General features: G+C 39.9%; 1 protein-coding gene across 4 annotated transcripts in view; it reads left to right on the forward strand.

Moving 5' to 3' along the window:
• gabrg2 (gamma-aminobutyric acid type A receptor subunit gamma2) overlaps positions 1 to 21,321 on the forward strand; it is a 60,346-nt gene that overhangs the window by 23,254 nt on the left and 15,771 nt on the right. For all 4 annotated transcript variants that reach the window (XM_030069619.1, XM_030069620.1, XM_030069617.1 and 1 more), the window contains exon 6: positions 1,833 to 1,970. In XM_030069619.1, coding sequence (XP_029925479.1) covers positions 1,833 to 1,970 — 138 coding nt within the window. The remainder of the gene's footprint in view (positions 1 to 1,832; positions 1,971 to 21,321) is intronic.

The following is a 21,321-nucleotide window of genomic DNA, read 5'->3' on the forward strand; positions in this document are numbered from 1 at the left end:
TGTTTAGGTTTTTTTTGCTGTTCTTTCAACAAACTCTCAATTCAAATATTTTAATAAACTAATCCTTATAATTTCTCAAAACATACAATTATCTAAATGTGATTATGCATTGATACTTCTGGTTAGGCCGCATCCACTTCTGGTTTAAGCCCTGTCAATTCCAACTGCATATACAGATACAGATAATGGTGTACTCGCTCATCCCTAATATTTATTCTCATTTCTTGATTACAGTGGCCATTTAGAATAATGCCATTAATTCCAAAATTTAAGGAAGATATTCAACTCCAAGAGTACTGTTCATCTAATCTCCCAAAAGGACACCTGATCGATAATATGTGGGTGTGTTGCTGGCTGTCTGGCTGGCTGGGTTGTCATAATGTGGAAAATGGGTGGAACCCTCCATCCCATGTTTCTCTGAGATCCAGCATTGCCTGAATGTCTGAGAGCACTTCAATTATAAAGTCCATTAACGTTCGAACTGAGGAATGTTCATGTGCATTGTGCAAACCTCTCCCTCCCAGGCTGCAGACAGTTCATCCCTTTTGTGTCTTGCCCACTGGACTGAAACCCAAAGAGAGTTAGCTTGAGGTCATTAACATTCAGTCAAACTTTAGTGCCGGTACTGAGGTGCATTTATTCAAGTCCAGTCACAGTGTAGGTAGACTAATTCCAATTTCATTAGCCACCAGAGAACTGAAGAGGAGGCTAAAAGTATACCACAGGCTTGTTGTTGTAGTTTTCTTTTTTCTTTTTTTTGTTGTTGTTTGTTTTATTTTGTTTGATTTGTTTGGTTTAGTTTGGTTCGGTTTAGTGTCCATTTATTTAATCCAGCAACCAAAACATAAGTTGCATAATGGAAAATTAGATTTGATTCTGATAATACATTTGTCCTGCACAGTGAGATTCCTGTTGTGATTTTCACTGCAATCATGAGGTAATCAATTTGCTCAAATCTAACATACAGACAGTCATGGAGCACAGTTATACATCTGCTTGTAAATGTGTCCAGGGGGAAAGAAAAAAAATCCCACAGATGTACAAGATGTATTTTGTCTGCATGTTGACATAGAATCTGCAACATAATTTCATATGATTGGCTACAGCTGAACAACATTTTGATGTGGGTCCTGTGGGTCCTTTTTGGAGCGCAACTCTGTCCATCATTGGATTCCTCTGGAATGTATTGTCACAGGAGACAAATAGAGTTGCATGGTATTGTTTAAAATTGTATCATATTGCATCACATTGTATTGTTTTGTACCGTAAAACCGTAGGTGTGTCTATGGGGGCCGTCTTATCTGTAAGGGTGAATCAAACCAAATAAAACAGGAGTTATCTTATATTTGAACTGCAGAAGTGCTCAGATGTACATTTATCTCAGGATTTTCTGTATTCCATTTTACCTTTAGGGAAGCTTTAAAGCACACTCTGTGGTACAACAAAAATCAAACAAAAAGAAACACTGAAAAATGGATACAGTTAGAAATCAAGCGTCTTACAGTCACAGAGACTGTTTTGTATTCATATACAAGATGGGTCCTGCTATGCATCAAGCCAAAGGGAGTGTCAGGATACTGGTTACATACTGGTTACAGAGCAGGTACCTCTGGAAGAGTATACTCTATGTCGTCTGTCCTTCAAGTGTTGTGGGTTGATAAACTATTGTAACCTGTAACCTCATATTCATGCACTGGTCCTAGTGGAAGACTTGCAATGTATCAGTTGGATCAGTCAATTTATTGTCCTTTTATGTTGGGGAGGTAGACTTTGGTAACTGATCATTTCCTCATTACACTGGTTCTTTGCTAACTTCCTGCTCTCCCATCCAGATGGCTACCCCAGAGAGGAGATTGTGTACAAGTGGAAGAGGAGCTCAGTGGAGGTTGGTGACATTCGCTCCTGGAGGCTCTACCAGTTCTCCTTTGTCGGCCTGAGGAACACCTCTGAGATCGTCAGGACCGTCTCAGGTAAGAAATCCATTTGCTGAAAATAGTATGCAAATATTTTTAAATGTTTATTTTTTCCCCATGTCTTGCTTTTTTTTTTTTTTTTTGTATTTCTTTGTGCTGACCTTCATTTAATCAGAGAAGGGTGACTGAACATGTGTGCCAGCCTGCTTGCTACAACGGACAGTCCAATGAGTGCTTGAAGTTTTGAAAAATCAGTAGAGTTAAATATTTAAATTTCATCAGGCATACACATACCTATCAGCATTATCCTAATGTGGCGAGTCTCACTAATTAATGAGTCTGCTCAAACTTGCAACTATTCACATTGTTGTTCCTTTATTGTGCTTATTATCATTCTGCTCTATTCTATTCCATTCTATTCTGTTTTGTTTCCTCTGTTTCTCTACCTAACACTACTGAGGTGTTTCCAGTATCCATGACTGCTGGCGTGAAAGTAAAGCACATTATGGATTAGCCTCAAATTTTAAGACAGGTTTTAGAAAACTTTGCTTGCATAATTATTGTTCAGGTAAGAATCATCTCTGTTTTTGAAATACTGACATAAATTTCAGGTTTCAAAGGTCCCTGGTGTACTCTAGCCAGCTGTCCTGTGTGGTGTAATATAACACAGTGACGAAAGTGGTAAAGAAAGTGGTGCCCATTAATTCACAGAAAGAAGCGAGGGAATATGAAAAGTATCCACACAGTATATTTTTCATTGTGTATTGGCTGGAGTCCATTCAGAAGCGATGCAGGAATATGGATTTTTGCTCGGGGATAACTAACTGCTTTCCCTAGACATTCATGTCAAAGAAAATGGCCACAACTGTTTTGCATGCATACACTTGTTTGCTTATATATTTATATTTATGATAGGATTGTGCGTTTGTTGCTGTGAGGTAGGATCTTTGTCTTTACTCTGTCTGGGGCTTGATCAAACGAACAAAAGTCTGGCAGGGAGCATTTCCTTCGGTCAAAGGGAGATTTACAAGTCAGCTGACTGAAAAGCTAAAATAAGGGACTTTTAATAATCTTAGGATCTCATAAATCCTACTGTTTTAATCACTGAGAAAACACTTAGAGAAATGTACTGATATGTCAGCATTCATTGACAGCTTGAATGAGAAATGGGTGGAAAAAAAAACTAACTAAAAAAAAACTCTCTGACCATTACCACCATCATAAACCTTTTTTTTTTTTTTTCCACCAAGATATCCAGTTTATTCAGGCTATCCCTTTAAGGTGGTATTGATCAAGGAGAATGGATCTTCTTGGCTATAGTCCATCCATTTAGCACATTAGCTGGGAGACTATAGAAAGTAGAGGTAATTGTATCAGACAGGAGGTAGAGAGGTCATTATTTTTGCTATCATCTGCAAGTCAGTATGTCTAAGCATTTAGTGTACTGCACACTGCTTCCCTTTCACAGTAAGAGCCCTGGGAGCCTTCCTAGAAACATCAAAATCCATATCATTAAAAAAGTATGGGAAAAAAGGAAAAAAATACATTTGCTCTGACGTCAACAGTTTTGAACTCTGGTCCAGTCTTAGGGAGCTTTTTTTTATGTTTTAAGTGTTTTGTCTGCTGTCATTAATGGTGTAGTTTAGTGTCTCTGGATGAGAAAGCATAGTCAAAAGTTTTGAGTGGCCTAATCTATTACCAAACAGAAAGTGGATGGATTATACTGTTGCGGCTAATGGTCGCTCATCTCGTCTTACATTCAAAACTCCCCTGCTGAACCAGCAGCAAACAAACCCAACATTGTGCCCGATGCTCTCTGCTTTTTGTTGTTATTCTTTGAAGCTGAACAGTGCAGCAAGGGGGTTGAGTGAGCTGCCTTAATAACATCCTCCCTCAAGTCCTCTCGTTGTCATCATCTTTTTCTGCCCTAAACTTGAGGAGTGCTTCTTCATTTCCATTGGCTAATACATTTTGACAATTATATGATGTACCTGTCTGCCACTAGAAAATCAGACAGTCTGTACTTTATTTCTGTCAAAAATGCTTGAATTCTGCAGAAAATGATGCTTCTTTATTTCTGTCTCTACTAATGTAATGACTAAAACCCTATTGCAGCGCTGTTTATTGAAAAGCCACATGTTTTGCTATGAATTATAAATTCATTCATAAATTATACCTTTTCTTGGTTGATTGTATAAAATACGAACTGACGTTGCTACTTTGTTCAAGTATACTGGGAAATTTGCGTCCTTGCTCAACAAATTGACAACACCTCTGCCGACTCAGTATTTTAGACATATTCAGCAGCAAACCTCACTTAAGAAGTATTTTTACTGTTTTTTTGTTTAAAAAATTGACTTATTGTGTTTTGGAAATGAAAATGTAAATACTGTACTGTAAATAGATAGAGGCGAAGGATGAATATGACCCCTAAACAAGGAGATCAAACAACCGAGTGTCAAACAAGCTTCACTGTGTGCATGTGTGTGTTTGGATGGTGAGGCTGTGGACTATACCTGCAGTAAAAGAAATATATTGTATATACAGGTCCAGTCCACCTCACATGTGAATATTTTATACTAGTAGCTGGTGACGATGGATGTATGAACACTGAATGTTGCTCTGTTAGAATTAACAGTGAACCTGGAGTTGATATTGTCTTTGGAGTGCTAGCTCATCCCTGTTAGATAATCCAGTGTTACACAAATACCATGATCCCAGGCTCATTTAGCAAAAAAAAAAAAAAAAAGATTTGATTCAGTAATTAGCAGTTGAAAGAAAGCAGTGCATTCAAATAAGTTGTTTATTGCAGAATAATTTATAATTGCATAAACTCCGAGTGTAAAGGTACATAGCTTACAAAAAACAGAAAAAAGTGCTTAGTTTCCTTTGTCCCTCTCTCTCTCTCTCTCTCTCTCTCTCTCTCACACACACACACACACACGCACATGTTGGGTCAGGGCTTTTTCCCCCCACTTGAATCAGATTCCTGACTGAGCAAAATGCTCCTCTTGTTTTCAATGGCAGCTAACAAACCAAAGCTCTATTTCTCTCCCATGCCCGGCTGCTTTGACAGCTGCTTAGTCTTTATGTTCACACATACGCACATACACACACGCACACACACTCACGCATGAACACATAAGCGAGCTAGCCGCCTCTCCCCATGGTAATACTAACTGAAGTCACTAAGCACAACAGAGGTAGTGTAATTCACCACAGTTCAAGAGAGTCAGAGCAGCATGATGCTCAGCTGTTTGCACACACACACATACACACACACACACACACACACACAGGGAAAAAGCCAAGTAACAGCCATCAGCATGCAGTAGAATGACCAAAGGACCTATGCAAATTGATATAAGACTGTGCGCATTTTGATCAAAACATATGTTTCGATCAAAATGCACACAGTCTTATGAGAAGTGAACATGAAAGGCAAACTGTGCAGGAGGATGAGCTGATTTCCAACATTCTCGGACTCTCCCCTGTCTGTCGGACTGTTATTTATATAAACAACCATCTGCTCTCTTGTCAGACTGGAGCACCTTGACTGCAGCTGGGAGACCTTGTGTGTTAGCTTACCGTCAGTTTAGGTATCTGCCCTGCTTCAAGATTCATGAGCACAGCATCTGTCTGAGAAACAATCAGTCAGAGGAGGAGCAGCCTTATAAACACCTCGTCATTTTAGCTATGCTGCGTGCACGAGGTAATTCATCTGAAAGGAGTGCTGAAGTAGAGGGAATTTAATGCTAGTATGCTCTGTCATCACTGTTTTCATTCTTTCTGGGGAAAAAAAAGATCGTACTAATTAACTATCTTTCCGGCAATTAGGATGTGTCATTTTTTTTTTCTTTTGTGACCACTGAGTTTTGTATCTAACATTAAATCACCAAGAGAGGGTAAATTAATTTATCCCACATTAGAGAGGAGATAAATGAGCAATAGAAGTTAATGCTTATCAGCACAATTAGAGTTCATTTTGCTAGAGTATATTTAGAGAAAACCCTATTTACCTGGCAGGGGTGACACATTAATCACCAAGGACTCTTATGACAGGCTCATGCTGGAGGAGCCCCAACCCCGTCCAAATTTCCAGACATCAAAATCCTGCATTCTGAGCCCAACATTAGTCATTACCCTGCTGCCGTGTTGATCCCTGCATATTCCTCACATGTATTAATCTTGACTGAATGATTTCTGGTACAGTGATTTCTGCCTACTCTCTCAGGCCAGCAGGCCGGCACGGTGAACAGGGCAACTGCATTTCAGCCAGAAGACTCAGGGTTAAACCCGGATGTCGGCGAGCATCTGACCCTCATGAACTGTCCTTCAGCAGGACTCTGAACCCCGGCCAGCCCCGGGGACGCTGTTTTATTTATCTGTGCTTTGCTTGTGGCAGGGGCCAAACAGAAAGATTATATTTACAATCACAGTTAGCTTTTTGTTTTTAATTATCTACTTACCGAGTTATGTTTTAGTCAAATATCACTCACAGTGTTTGTCCATTAAATGCTATTTCTGACTTTTTTATTTTAAAGCACAGCAAATAGAGCCATTACAATTACGAACTGATATAAAAGAGTAATTTTCATTAGTCTTTTTTTTTTTTAATTTATTCTACAGAATACAAACAGAAATGCAATACTACAACTTAGACATTCACATAAAAGCACATTAATAATGTTTCAAGGCGCCCATGTCTCAGCATATTCCAGTTAAGTTATCCTGTAAACTAAAAGCTACCTTTTACTCTTTGCAGAGCTTCATTTTATTGCTGTTTTTCTTTTTTTTTTTTCCCCACTGCGCTTCCCAGAGATCAGACTGATCAGTATTGCGATATTTTGCTGGAATTTTCTGGGAAAAACAATAAATTTACTGAAACAAGATAGAATCAGGCAGATCAGCCCATTAATATCAAGAAACCACGAGCCACAAGACAATTTGCATTGGAAACAAGTGGGATTATTGTTGTCCCACTGGCAGATTTTTTCACTTGTTTTAATAAGAACAAGATTTAAGATGGAATAGGAGATTAAACAGCCTGTTAACATGCTAGCTGACCACCTCTTCCTGAATTTATTCTGAACAAATGGTTGTCGCAGCTTCCGGACATCTAGACTTTTCTGTGGAAAGGCCTACCCAACAGTAGTCACAGCAAACATAAAAAAAGATTTGCTGTTAAATATATGAAGCATGTTGCAGATTCTTAGTTAAAAGTATTGAAGTGGGTCAGGTAAGGCAACACAAAGACATATTAAAGTGGTAAGGCAGGCAGACAGGCAGGCAGGTGCACTGGTTTGATGTACACACTGCTGACTGTAGTGAGGAGCCAGAGGAAAAGATCCCCCCTCATTCCATGAGACAGGCTAATCTCTCCCAGGCTCAACTTGTCACAGTAGCACTCTCATGCATTCATGTATTCTGCACTTGTATACCCCCACCCCACCCCCCTTTTTTCAAACTTTTTAATAAAAAAGGGATGATGAATACTGATGCATGATAAAGGAAAGATTGAACGATTTTGAAATGAAAGGAGGTCAGGGGTAACGTGCCATCTGCTGCTCTGCTGCAGTTGTATTTTAGGTTTTTAAGCAGGCTATGTCTGTTTTTATTTAATTTTCCTTCTCTCTCCCTCAGCCAGTGTCCAAAGGCTTGGTCTCTCAACTTGTCAGTTCACATCAGGGCTGCCCCTCCTGCTTTTACAAACGCACACACACACACACACACACACACACACACCCACCCAGACACAAACACCCACATTTGCACATGCACACGCAGGGCACAGACTTGGAAAAACACATATATATACACACAAATATACACCAGACAGACACAACCACATGGGAGGACAAGGGCACACAACACACACACACACACACACACACACACACACATATATACACCATAACCCTCTGACTCCCTGCTGCTTATTACAAGCAAGGATCCTTGGAAGGACACTAGTATATATATATATATATATATATATAGAGAGAGAGAGAGAGAGAGAGAGAGAGAGAGAGAGAGAGAGAGAGAGAGATACACCAGTGAGGATAAAAGAGACACAGAGGATGTGGCTGCACAACATGGCATGGCAGTTGAGGCACTAGGTACTCGGCTACAGTAACGGTATAGCAAGGTTAACCCTTAAGTGACAGGGTTAAGCTGTGTGCAGGGAATGGGGCTCCAAACCATCTGTCAGCATGGAGATCAGCTAGGATCACTAATGTCACAGTGCAGGCAGGGAGCAAGAGGGGAAAAAGCAAGAAAAGACGGGAGAAGGAGGACAAGGAGGGGACAAATGGTTGAAACAGACCAAATATGGGAAAGGAATGAGGTAGTCGTAGTTATGGTACTTTTCAGTCCTACAGCAGACAGTCCTTTTTAAGTGAATAACATTTTGTAAACACACAGAACAGAGTATATTGACAACATTGTTCAGAATGATCAGGCACTGAAGTCTCTCACCCCAGTATCTCTAAGCTGATGAGGATTGACTACTGCTACTACTGCTACTACTACTACTACTACTACTACTACTACTACTACTACTAATAATAATAATAATAATAATAATATAGTATTAATAACAAATCATTAGTTAGTTAGGAAAGGAGAGAAACAAAGGTGATAAAACAAGATATACAATCAAATTCAACCATGCCATAAACAGAAATGTGGTCAAGGAAAAGATGCTGTGACAGGAGTAGCAATGTAAATGTGTGAGGTTTTTTTTTTTTTTTTTCCTAAATCTATTTTTCTAAATCTATATACACCTTACACAAATCTATATACACCTTTTGCACCTATTTACACCTTGCCAGTGGGGTGTATTTGCATTTAATACAAAATACTATTCTACAGACGTCTCTGCTGGCATTGCCCATCTTCCTAGCACATTAACTGAATAAATGAGTTGAAAAAGCATCATTTAGAGGGGCAAGAGGCTTTCCTCCCAAGCGTAAAGGGAATCAATGCCATTTGCTAGCTTTGTGTCTTCATCTGCGACTATTCCCCCTTCTCTCGGTAGTGAATCATGGGTGATTTAAGCAAAACATTGGATGGTTAATTTGCCATCCTTTCATCTGAGCTTGTTTCTGTTTATGAGTGTGCAAGCATGTGCTGTGTGTGTATTTAAAAGTATGCTTTGCTGTGAGCTTGTGTGCATGCATGGTGTGTGTCCGCATGCGTATGTTTACAGTAGGAGTGTGTAAGAGTGCTTTAGTGCCCGCCTATGTGCATGCATGAGTGCATGAGCATTTGTATATGTCCATTTGCTTGCATGCACATTCATGTGTGTGTGTGTGTGTGTGTGTGTGTGTGTCCCTCTGTGGATACGAGTCTGTTTTTTGTATTGAAAGCTATTCTTGGAGTGACCTTCTAGAAGCTGTGGCGTGCAGCCCTGTTGTCTGTGTGCGTCGGCCTGTGTGATTCAGTTTGAGTCGAGAAAGCCCGGGGACACATCAGTGGCCCTTTCCCGATTATGGAGCTCCACAGTTTGCAGATGATTCTTTGATGGGGCGAATCTCGAGGCATTGTTGGTAAAAGTGGAAGTGGGAAGGAGCAAGCAAACAAACACACAGAGACCCAAGCACACACACACCCACAAACACACAAATAGATACAAACACACAAATAGATACAAACACACACACACACACACACACACACACACACACACACACACACACACACACGCACACACACAAGAGACACACATACCACAAGATTCCTCTTATAGCATAGCAGAGTGCATCATTGTCTTCTTTGCTTTAGCCCCCTAAGTGCTGCTTATGGGGACCTAAAGCATCATCTAACCCTCATGTACACACAAACACACACATAGTCACACACAACTGGAGACACTACAGTTTGCAAACACAACTGCAACACACTAACCCAAGATCAAGAAGGATGTCTGAACTTTTTATCATTCAGTACCCACAAACTTACCCACAATCTTTTTTTTCTTTCTATTTCTTTCTGTTGTAGTATTGTACTTGGATATCAGCTGATTGTTGTTTCTTTTTGGGCTTAATGACCCAGGGTTTGGGTTCTGTCAAGGCTGCATTGTGTGATTGTTATAATGTAAAGAAAAGCTATTCCTTTGAGGAAATCTACTTACAAAGACACGGGACGGGTATGTGGCAATATTGTTTCAGTGTTGCGAGGTTTGCAAAATCCCCCAGCAGTGGTGTACTAATAGCTATGGCACACATGGGCTCAATATGGAAAAAAATCTAAAGTAAATTAAGGGGAAAGCGTGATCGAATTCTTCAGGAAAAATGATGCCACTGAGACAAGGCGGCTTGTCACCAGCTGCCTGCTTTAATCAAGAAAAGTTGGGGAGAGGCAGAAAGCAATAAACCCAAAGCATCAATAGTTTTTTATTGTTACTGAGACAGTACATCCCTGATCAAATGAAACATCTGCGAAAACACACGCATACTGTGTGAAATTATTCAATTGTACAATTGATAACTTGTCTTGATCAGTACCACAGGGTTATCTGGATTGTGAAAAGAATTCACAGTGATGTAAAACTGAAGTGTGATGTAAAAACAGGATAGACATGTACATCGAAAGAACAGAAGGAACAGAATCATTTTCGAACATCAACACAGTGTGTGATACGTTTTAGCTTTGTGTCCAGTGTCTCTGTGGTTATTTATGCTGTGGGTTAATGCTTTAGCACACTGTGTATGTTTAATGTGCAGCAGGGCTGGCTTTGAATCACGTCCATACTAAATTCACATAGAGGTGAACCTGCACCCAAGCTTAATGTTGCAAAACAGTAAATTGATAGAATAAATTAAAAAGTCAGCATAGTTATTTATTTATAAATATATATTTTTACCAAAAGAAAACATACAAATAGTTTGTCACATACAGACTAACTGTATATTTTAATTGTATGTATTAGAAGATGTTGTGTGCTTTGGTTAATTTGTTGTTATAAACATATAATGAAAAGAGGGGAAAAAGGAGAAATACATGAGTTTTATCTAATGTATATCTAATGTCACACTGAGCAAAGCAAAAAATAAATAAATAAAAAAATAAATACTGGTGTGTGCAGTCAGTTGTCCATGACTTTTTGTTGAGAATGAAAACAGTAATTTAATCGTAGTAATCATATGGTGCAGCTTTTTATCCACCACAGGATGCACGACTTCGTCTGCGCTGAAGAAAAAGGTTAAGAAGCAGTGAAACAATCCATTAGCCATGGTGCAACTTTGCTGCTATAATAGTAGCTCTCTCTAATCTCTCCCTCCCTCCATCGCTCCCTCCCTACGTCCTCCCTCTTGCTTCTGGGTGATAGTTGTGATGGGCAGGAGTGGGAGGAAAATGCTCTGACTCAGCCAGAATCCTCCTTTTGTGAAGTTAAATACCAATTTACACCCCTCCCCATCCCCTCTCTCATCCCTCCACACACATCCCAACCCGCCCCGTGCACTAACAATATTCAGTCACAAAAGTCTGCTCTCTTTCTCTTCATCCCCCTCTCTCGTTCTTTCTCTTGTGCGCTAACATTCCTGCTCAAATACACACTCTCTCTCCTCTCTTTCTCTCTCTCTTTTACTCTCTTTCTCTCAGCTGACAGTCTAATAAGCCAGTAATTAACACCTGAAAACTGGGAATGGTGATAGGCCATAGGAAAAGAAATTGCTTTGGGAAAATAAGGCTCTTGTTTTCCTCCTCATCGACCATCACCTGCATATTAAAGAGCTCCTGTGGTGCGCAGTAGACAAACAAGGGGGAGTTAAAGGAGAGAAATAGGAATGGTTTCTTTCTGTGTGTGCGAGTGTGTCTTTTCTTTTCTGTCTTTGCTGAGCTGTTGTGTTGGATTTTTCTGTTTTGTGTGCATATTGCTCGTCATTGGAGGAAAAAAAAAATCAGGACAACAAATCAAGAGCTCAGAATCGTGACTGAGGTTTGGGGAAAAGACCGATTCTACCCTGTTCAATGACTACGAAACCTTTGCCGCAGCGCAGGCATAGCGTCAGAGACATAAACTAGGACACTGGAATACATTTAGTGCAAAATGAAAATCAACTCATTGGCGAGAGAGAGAGAGAGAGAGAGAGAGAGAGAGAGAGAGAGAGAGAGCGCGAATGGACATTTCTGAGTATGATGGCTGGTGGTGTCTGTTGTGGATTGGGATGCTGGTGGGCAAAGATGGGAGGTTGGGGAGTGGTGAGATCAAAGCAGAGAACAGGAGAGGAAAAAGGGAAGGAAGCTCGGCCAGTGCAAAAACAGGCCAAGGCTGTCGTAGCTGCCTTTTTGGAGGATTGTGCCCCTCATGACTACTGCTGGTGCAGTCATCATACTGAAACATCCTTCCCACTATAACAGCATCTAACACTGGGAGGCCAGGCTTAAGACGAAGAGTTTGGGCTTAAGATGTGTGTAATCGTGTGTACTGAAACCTGAAAGTTCAAGTGGGGCAATAGTCACAGACACACACACACACACACACACACACACACACACACACACACACACACTGTAATTTATGATACGATGTGTTCACTGTATGTTGTATTCTGCAATTAAATGCAGTACAATTTAGTAGTTCTGTTACTGTTACTGTTACTACTACGACTAGTACTGTTATTTCTACTACTTGAAATGTTTCTATAACTACTACTACAGCTACAGTACTATTATACTGTTACTACCACTATACTGTTATTACTGTCACTATTACACCTTTACTACTAGTACTACTACTACTACTACTATTAACACTACTACAACTATTACCATTATCACTCCTACTTATTACCACAACTATTGCTAATACTGGTATTTCTGCTACTACTATCATTAGTACTGCTGCTGCTACTACTTGCTGCTACTATTTATGCTACTGCTACTGATCCTTTATTTTGTAAAAACGCATCACATACAGGCTAATCACGAATTGAAAAAAGTAAACAATAAAATCTGAATAGCTGGTATGTACCATAGCATGCATGCACAACAAAGATGCAATTAATAGTTACCTTGCAACACTGGTATGTGATTTAGAAAGTGTTGGTTCTTAACATGTCATTACAGAGCAGTCTGGCATGCCTGTATTATGTTACAATGTGACAATGTTACAGTTTCATTTAGCAGACTGTCTGATGTCAGCAGCCTTGGCTTTTTTTTTTTTTTTTTGTACCCACTGTTAGTGTGGTGTGATCAGGCTGCAATAATGTCTGCTTTTCTGCATTCTGCCCTGTGTCTTATGAAAAATGATAATGTATACTTTATGAAATAGACCACCTTTAACCAGCTGCACTGTGTAATTTGCTATCAAGGCTGTACTTTGTCTTATACCTTTCCAGGCACTATGTGCCATTTCAGAATAGATTCACAAGGAGAAGTGAGCTTAGAAGCCTTAAAAATACATGCAGCGATATCCTCTTTTCCCTACTTACTGGGGGATAAACAGGTGTTTTAGGATTATTGGTGAGAACAGTTGTAAACATATTTTATGTTTTTTGTCAGTCTTGCATGATGGTAGACATGTCAGTTAGATATCCGGCCGCTTCAGCTGTCAATAACAAGCGAGCCACAAGACATAGATACGGAGCCTGGTAGCATCGCTTGTATAGCTGCTTGTTTTGAGGGATTTGGTGAAATATTATGGTGCAAGAGCTGTAGTACTACGGCCTGAACAGAGTTTAAGCTTGAGCATGCGTTCTCACACTTGCACCCACGCACCCATGCATACAGATACAAACACATCCCTTAACTTCACCTAATTGTCTGTCCTCATGCTACCATGTTGAGACAGACTTGGTTGAGAGGCTGAGGTCAGTTCCAAGTTAGTGCTACTCTATGGAGCAGTACTACGCAGGCCCAGACCTTGTTGCTCAATAAATTAATATGAAATTCCATGCCAGAGTCCTTGGTACTCCTTTCACTCTGCTAATTGGCCTTTCATACTCAATGTGCAACCCACAGTGTCAAAGCTAATAGCACTCAAACTAAGGAGACAGCAGCCATGGTATGCTCTGTGTGTGATTGAACATGGCAATAGTGTATAAAGGTTAAACCCATAATCAATAGAATGAACTGTTTGTTGATATCCATGAATCATAATTTCAGTCCACATTCTTCGAAGGGAACAAATGTAGGGCCACAGGTTGTGCTTCTCGGGTTTGTGGTTGTACTATTTAGCAGTGTTAGTGTTGTTTATCATATAATCTGATTAAGTGCTATATTACTTCTAGGGCAGCACAGTATATATTATCCGCACATACAATATTGCATGACACACACAGAACATTTGTATCTGAGGCCTATTACAAGTAATTCTAGCGCAGGGTGTAGTAAACATTAGATTTCAAGTCACCTAAGCTTGGACACAATTTACTAAGAGGATTATCTCGACTTCAAACAAATGTGTTTCCCTAGATGAAACCCCTTGAAACGTACGTTGTTAATATTCAGACTGGATACGTTGGCTCATGTATGAATGCAATCCCAGGTATCATACAACAGCATGCATGGAATGCACAGGGCACATTTGCATTTGTACGATATATTGTAGTTAAAAAAAAAAGACTCAGGGTTCAGTGCCCCTGAATGCACATGTTGCACAAAGAGTCTTGATTGACAAGGGTCAAAAAAGAAAATACTACACATAGGCTTTTGCCAACATTACTCTCTAAAGCAGTGTAGGACAACATGAACTGTTCTATTTCAAAGCTCAGTAACAGACAACCAAGAGTCTAATGTGTAATTTCATACCAACCTAAAGTGTGGAATTAGAGACTGATTTTTTGGGCTTATGCAGTGGTTTTTGGAGCTTTTTCATCTAGATGAGTATTATGTTATTAGTGTCCTATCAGTTACAAACAACAACAAAAAAAGTGCCATAATGCCCAGAAAATCATCAAGGAGACTGTCACAGTCATCTTTATCATTTTTCTGGTTACTTCTTTACAGAGCTGTCCATTTGTGTGACACTGCGCTTTAGAGAATGGAGTGTCCGGAGGCAAAACTGTTCATTAAAATAGACCCAACTTTCCTGGGACATAAAAAAATGATGGTATACAGTGAAATACAATTGAATGTTCAATATACTGCTAATATGTAATTGATGGAAATTAATGAGTGTGCAAGCTCCAATGAAGGTTTTGATAATAAAGCAACAAGAGAGTTTGATGAGAGGGCAGATGATTTGGATTACTGATGGCTGGATATGGTATTTGATTGAGGAGCACAAACCATCAAAAATTTAAAAACTCAACAGCAGCAGCTCTTTTCAAAAACAGTTATGGATACCAGGCATAATCCACAGCCTTCAGGGCTGAACACCTTCATTGTGAACTATTGTCTGCTGAAGGACACCAGCAAACTGTATCTAACTCTATCTGAGTGCGAATTTACGGTGCCATGAATAGTACCATAAATTCACACAGACAGAATATTTTCAATAGAATGTGTTACTTTGAGTTCCTTAAGCCTGCTGCTTACTCTGCTAAATCTTCTAATTAGGAATAATGGGTTTGGGCATCGAGGAGTTAATAGATTTATTAATCTGCTAATTCATCCATATTTACATCTTCCTCCGGTATCTTTTTTTTTTTTTTTTTTTTTTTTCTTTGCTTGCATATGCACATAGATGATAAGTGAACACATCTCCTGTCTTCTATTTTGGAGGCCTCGGGAAATTCAAAAACTGCTCCACAATGTGCGTTAAGTGTGGATGTGCAGTTTTGTATCATTTCCACCCCCCAGATTCTGTCTCGTCTTTTTTCTTTATGTTTCACCAATTAGATGATGTCTTTTTGATTTGCAGCTTTTATTTATTTATTTATCTATTTTTTACTGCAGCACATCTGGTATTAGTGAGCTTACTCATCAGCGCTGCTATTGTTCTGTCAGGATAATTCTGCCACCCTACCCTTGTACCAAAGCCAGTTCAGATCAGTAGAACAGAAAATAAGCCCTGAAAAGGTGATGCATTAAACATAGGAAGAAGGGAGGGAGAGGGTTGAATTTTAGAACTTGCCGGTTATGTAATGAGTGAAATCGCATCTCTCCTCAGCATGTGAATAAGAAATAATGAAGCCATTTTTAGACGAGGTAGCCTGGAACATGTATAAAACTGAGAGAGCAAGCTTGTGTGTCTGAAATTCGGGGGCTTGTTTTTAGGTTATTTGAAGTGATGAAAATACACTTGTGGATGCAGTGTGGATTGTCTAGAGGATTTGCCAAGGCAGAGAGATCGGATATAGAGCGATAGTCAAGTCAAAAACAAGAATAAATAAAAATGAGGCTTGGATTTGCTTTGAAATGAAGCTCTACATCTGTTCTTTTCAGAATGATTGCACAAAATTAAAATAAATTATAGCCAACGCCTCAAATCATCTCAAGCAAAGCAGTTATGGCTTCTTTGTACTGGCTGTCATAAATCCTATAAAATTTGGCCTTTCTCTCAGTAATTTCAAGGCTATTAATGTGTCTGAGAGAGGGATAATCATCTGTCTCCGTTCAAAGTAAACACAATGTTTACAACAAAGCAATCAAACTCTGCAGGCTTCCTGTCTGGTGTTTAATCATGCCGCTGTATTGCTGCAGTTGCTGGTGATGGCAATGCTGCGATATTAGCTGTGACATCATCTTGCCTCCCACTGTCAGGGTAGGAATAGCAGCAGTACCCTGAGGAAGCGAATGCTACGCCATGGTAACTAGTTAATCACTCGCATCGCCCCTAGTCATGTCACTGGAAATGGTGAGTTAACATTCTCTGCACTTGTAAGTATTGTTGACCCTGGAAACTAGCCATGGCCTAACCCTGGTCATTAGCAAAGCCACTGTATTTCTCACAAATCCACTTGCACACACACACACACACACACACACACACACACACACAATGCACACAATAGCGCCCACTGTCACCTTCGATATGGATGAGCCACGACAGGAGAGGAGCTCAGTAAGACAGCCTGTCAGCAGCTCTGCAATGTGTCTGGCTTGTCTCCCATCATTGGATGGCCAACATGTGCCTGAGGTCTCTCCCTGCCCATCCATATCCACGCCAATTTACAGTCTGGCTGCCAGCAGAATGATGTTCTCATGTGACAGTTTTTCTTCTGGTCAGCAATCCTGAATTACCATGGTTCATTCTTATGGACTGCCCTGTGGCAATTCTGCAATAATGTACAGCCTTGCTGCCATCAACATTTCTGGAACAGTCAATATCCTCCCATCAAATATAGAACATCATAACAGTTCCTATACTTTGAAAATACAACATTAGCCTTCCACTTTTTTTTTCCTTTATGTAAAAATAGAGCAAAATGCCTTGTTGTCATTGCCAGTGGGGTAGAAGGCTCATACAGCAAGAACGATAGGCTTATCTCCTTTTGTAGTGTGTCATTCTGTTGAGTGTGTTGTCTCTGTGGCTCTAAACAACAAAACAACACTGTTTTCTTATGAATGATCATCCCCGCCAGGTTATTATTACATTCCATAGATTATATCGCCTAGGTGCTCATAGTAAATCGCTTGCGCCAGGAAAATGTGTGATCCTAATAAAAATACTTCAAACAATATCTTTCCACAAACAATTGTTTTCAGCTGCTGTGTGCATGACTGGTTTTTCGCATAGCTGTGATTAGTGATTTTCATTCCTGTGTGATAAACAGAAAGCCACAGATTAAGCTGAATGCAATGAAAACATAGCAATAAGATAATAAGATTGGGGATTTTTTAACATAGACAAGGCAAAGGCAAAGAACAATATGAAAATGCCTCACTGGCAGGATATAGTATGAGATAAAATGTTGTATTTCTCAACTCTCCCATTATTTTATGGCTCAGTTTGATCCTCTCCAGTTTTGGAGTTGACTGAAATACAGATGAGATAGCCTCTCTTTTTCAGCATGAAATTCCTTGAATTTCAGATAAATTATTTACTATTAACTGCTCGTCCTCTACAAGGCAAGACACCATTGCCCATAATGTAATATCTAATGGTGTGCATTTCTCATTTGCATCTACGATCACAGATAATTGGAATTTGATATTTACAGAATGTGTGTTTGTACTTGTTTACAGTTTTTCCTGATTGCTAAGACACATTCCTTGAAATTTTGCTCAATTTCCCAAAACTCTACAGACACAAATGCATGTCAGACATCCATGTCAAAACCAAACTCTCCACTCATAACCATGTCAGACACCAAACTGTCAAAACCAAACTTTAGCTTCAGACAGCATGCCAAAGCTATCAAATACACACACACTACAGAAAAGCCATTACACACTGGTGAGATCAGTACAAAACACTGCTCTAAAAACCTCATATTGCAATGAATAATGGTGTTTTTTTTTGCTTTGTTTTTTATCGACAGAACAGCCTCTTTACATGAAACACATGAAGACACAATACATATGTACATTTTCAAAAGTTGTACTGTAGAACAACAAACTGAAATTGAGTGAAAACCTAAATGTACTGTAAAAATATGCAATTAGTGTAACTGACGATAAAATAATTCCCATGAATTTACCAATATAAGCTAATGAAAAATGATGTGTCAGCATCCTGCCAGGCCTTGTATGCCTTATCCACCCATGGCAAGCTTCACCTGTACAGCAATATCTAAACAAGCCTCCTCATGGCCTGGAGAAGATGATGTAGGGGTTTCAGTCATAGACCTTCCACCACCATGCTGGAAAAAAAAAAAAAAAAAACTCCTGTATGGGGTTTAGGACCGGAGAATATGCAGGGAAAATGTTGTTGCTGAGTATTGGGTTGTTAGTGAAGTAGGCGGTGGAAACTGACACTGCCCCAGATGACAAAATAGTGTTGCTCCTCTAGTTGCGCTGGCTCCCTCTGGTCTAGTCGATATAACTCATCTCACAGACCATCGAAGAAAGCCTGAGATTCTGATTGGTGTGTAAACAATTCTGGCTTGTAATGTTAATGTGTGTTAACTGGGTTCCAACTGTGATGACTTGAATAAACGATACTGCCTGCCAGTGCTTTCAAAAAGAGCACGTGGTGCAGTAGGCTCAGTTGTGTAAGCAATCAAAAACCGTGAGATGTCTGGAAATTGACATAATTCCATTATCATATTTTTTTAGCATTGGTATGTGTCTGGTAAAAATGGGAGCGGCTGGTAGAACTTACAAAATCTACTACACTGGACATAGCGGCTAGTGGATCAAAAGGTTAATTACTTGCCCTCATCATGTTGAACAGTTTTTTTTCGCATGTTTTTATCTTTGACTTGAACCTCAGAAGACAAAGCCGACCATAAAGGAAACAGTTCGTAAAAACAAACCACAGCCCCCCACTGACCTTCGGAAGCTGTAGTGTGAGCGATAGTGTGAACACACCCTCATGCGTTCGCTCTGACAGATGGGGAGTGCTCATAAGGTTGGTTTGAGGGCTGTGCAGGGTTCTAATTAGGAGAAAGGCAGGCGCTGAGGCACCAAGGCACAAGACCCTTTGATATCGCATGTTGTTGCATGAGGAATATACAGGGACCTTTCATTCCCACGCACGCAGGCAGGCAGGCATATACATGAGCACAAGAGTGCATAACATCTTTTCCATATATTTACCGACATCAACAATGGCAGTTACAACAAGTTTGTAGGTGTTTAGAGGGTGCTTACGCCATCAGTCACTGCCATTGATCGAGCTGCCTCTGCACACAAACACAACTATGTGTGCAGACACCTACAAGCATGTGGCCACGCAATACGATACATAGATGCATAGCTCGAGTAAGTTCACACATAAATGCACCCATACACAGAACACCTTTGGTGACACATGGTAGAAAAAATAAATCCATTGGCAAATGTATACTCTCAGTTTACAAATCTGTACACAGATTCACTGTACCGTCGAATTGCAAATGTGTACCCACAGATTTGTAAATTGTATTTTCAGATTTGCAAATTTTGTCCCCTCAGACTGAGAATGAAAAGGACAATATATTCACTCGAGTACACAAACCAGAAATAATGTTATATAACTTTAAATATATCCTTAATACTGAATAAATTGGATTTATTTGATTTATTGACTCTGAATTGCACCACAAATATATGGTTTATTTTCTGTGTGCATGGATCATGAATCCAGTGGTATGGTTTACAGATTTGAGGGTACACTTTTATAATTTGAGGGGTAAATATGGGTGTACAGGTTTGTCAGCTGAAGCTACAGATTTGACCCTAATATATGTTTTCTGCCATGTAACCCCCAGGGAGCTGCCATATACATACATTCATTATATGCATGCATATGTAATTTCTACTTGCTATCCGTGCTTATGTGTGCATTACACAAAAGATCAACATTTCAAATTGTATGACAGAAATTTGAATGTGTTTATAGCAATGACAATACATTTCGCTCCACTGTTTCCACCACTTAATATAGATCAATATTTAGAAGGCATCCTAAAACCAATACTCTGTAGCCCACTCTGTATATACACTGTACACAAAGCATGACTGTGTAATCTAATATGCTCACCCGCTGATTGTGTTTGGACTGCTTACTTGTTAAGTACTGAGCTATTTCCTCCCTGCAAGGCAATATCAAGAAATCCCAACCAGATACTTAAGCAAGTAAGGCACCTGGAAACCATTTTGCTTTGAGTAAAATCAGGAAGTCATTAGCAAACAGATGCATTATTATAGAGCCATAATGGCAGGCAAGCTGATACAGATACATCAGTCTGCCAGAATGGAGGGCACCGGTCGATAACACCTCTGCAAAGTGTCTACCTGGGAAACACTGTGCCATATCCTGAAACTGGCAAACAACCTAATGGAGGCATACAGCGGAAGTGTCTTGCACCAGCCAATGACCTCGCCCCCATGGTGGAAAGCCCATTATCATTAAGAGTGTTAAGGAATGTGAAGGAGGAAGCTGAGACTTGGTGCTGCTGACCAAGCTGAAATAAGTGTATTAACCGGCACTTTCTCAGCTGTCAGGGGTCTTTGACTGGGAACTTTCAGGCCCCTGCTAATGTAATGTTAATAAAAACAAAATAGTGGGCTGTGGGACCCCTGAGAGCAGAGCTTCATGTGTCTCCCATACTACAAATTGAGGCAGTGCACAGCAATGCACTGTGCACCTGCCTGCATCAGCAGAAAACACGCATGGAGATATGAGCAGTTATGGTTGTGCCGCTGAGGTTATTGCACTTAGTTTATTTAATGATGATATCAGTGGCTGGGTGAACAGAGGTGCATGCTGGGATAGATCACAAAGGCTTGGTCTCTGCCCATCCAGTACAAGGCATGCACTCACGTAACCAAGATGACGCACGTGTTCACAGACACAGAATACACACACATACGTATGCACTTTTTCATTCCCTTTCTTTCTATCTCTCTCTCTCTCTGTCTCTCTCATCAAAAA

This window comes from Myripristis murdjan, chromosome 14 (genome assembly GCF_902150065.1).
Source record: "Myripristis murdjan chromosome 14, fMyrMur1.1, whole genome shotgun sequence".
Taxonomy (NCBI): Eukaryota; Metazoa; Chordata; class Actinopteri; order Holocentriformes; family Holocentridae; genus Myripristis; species Myripristis murdjan.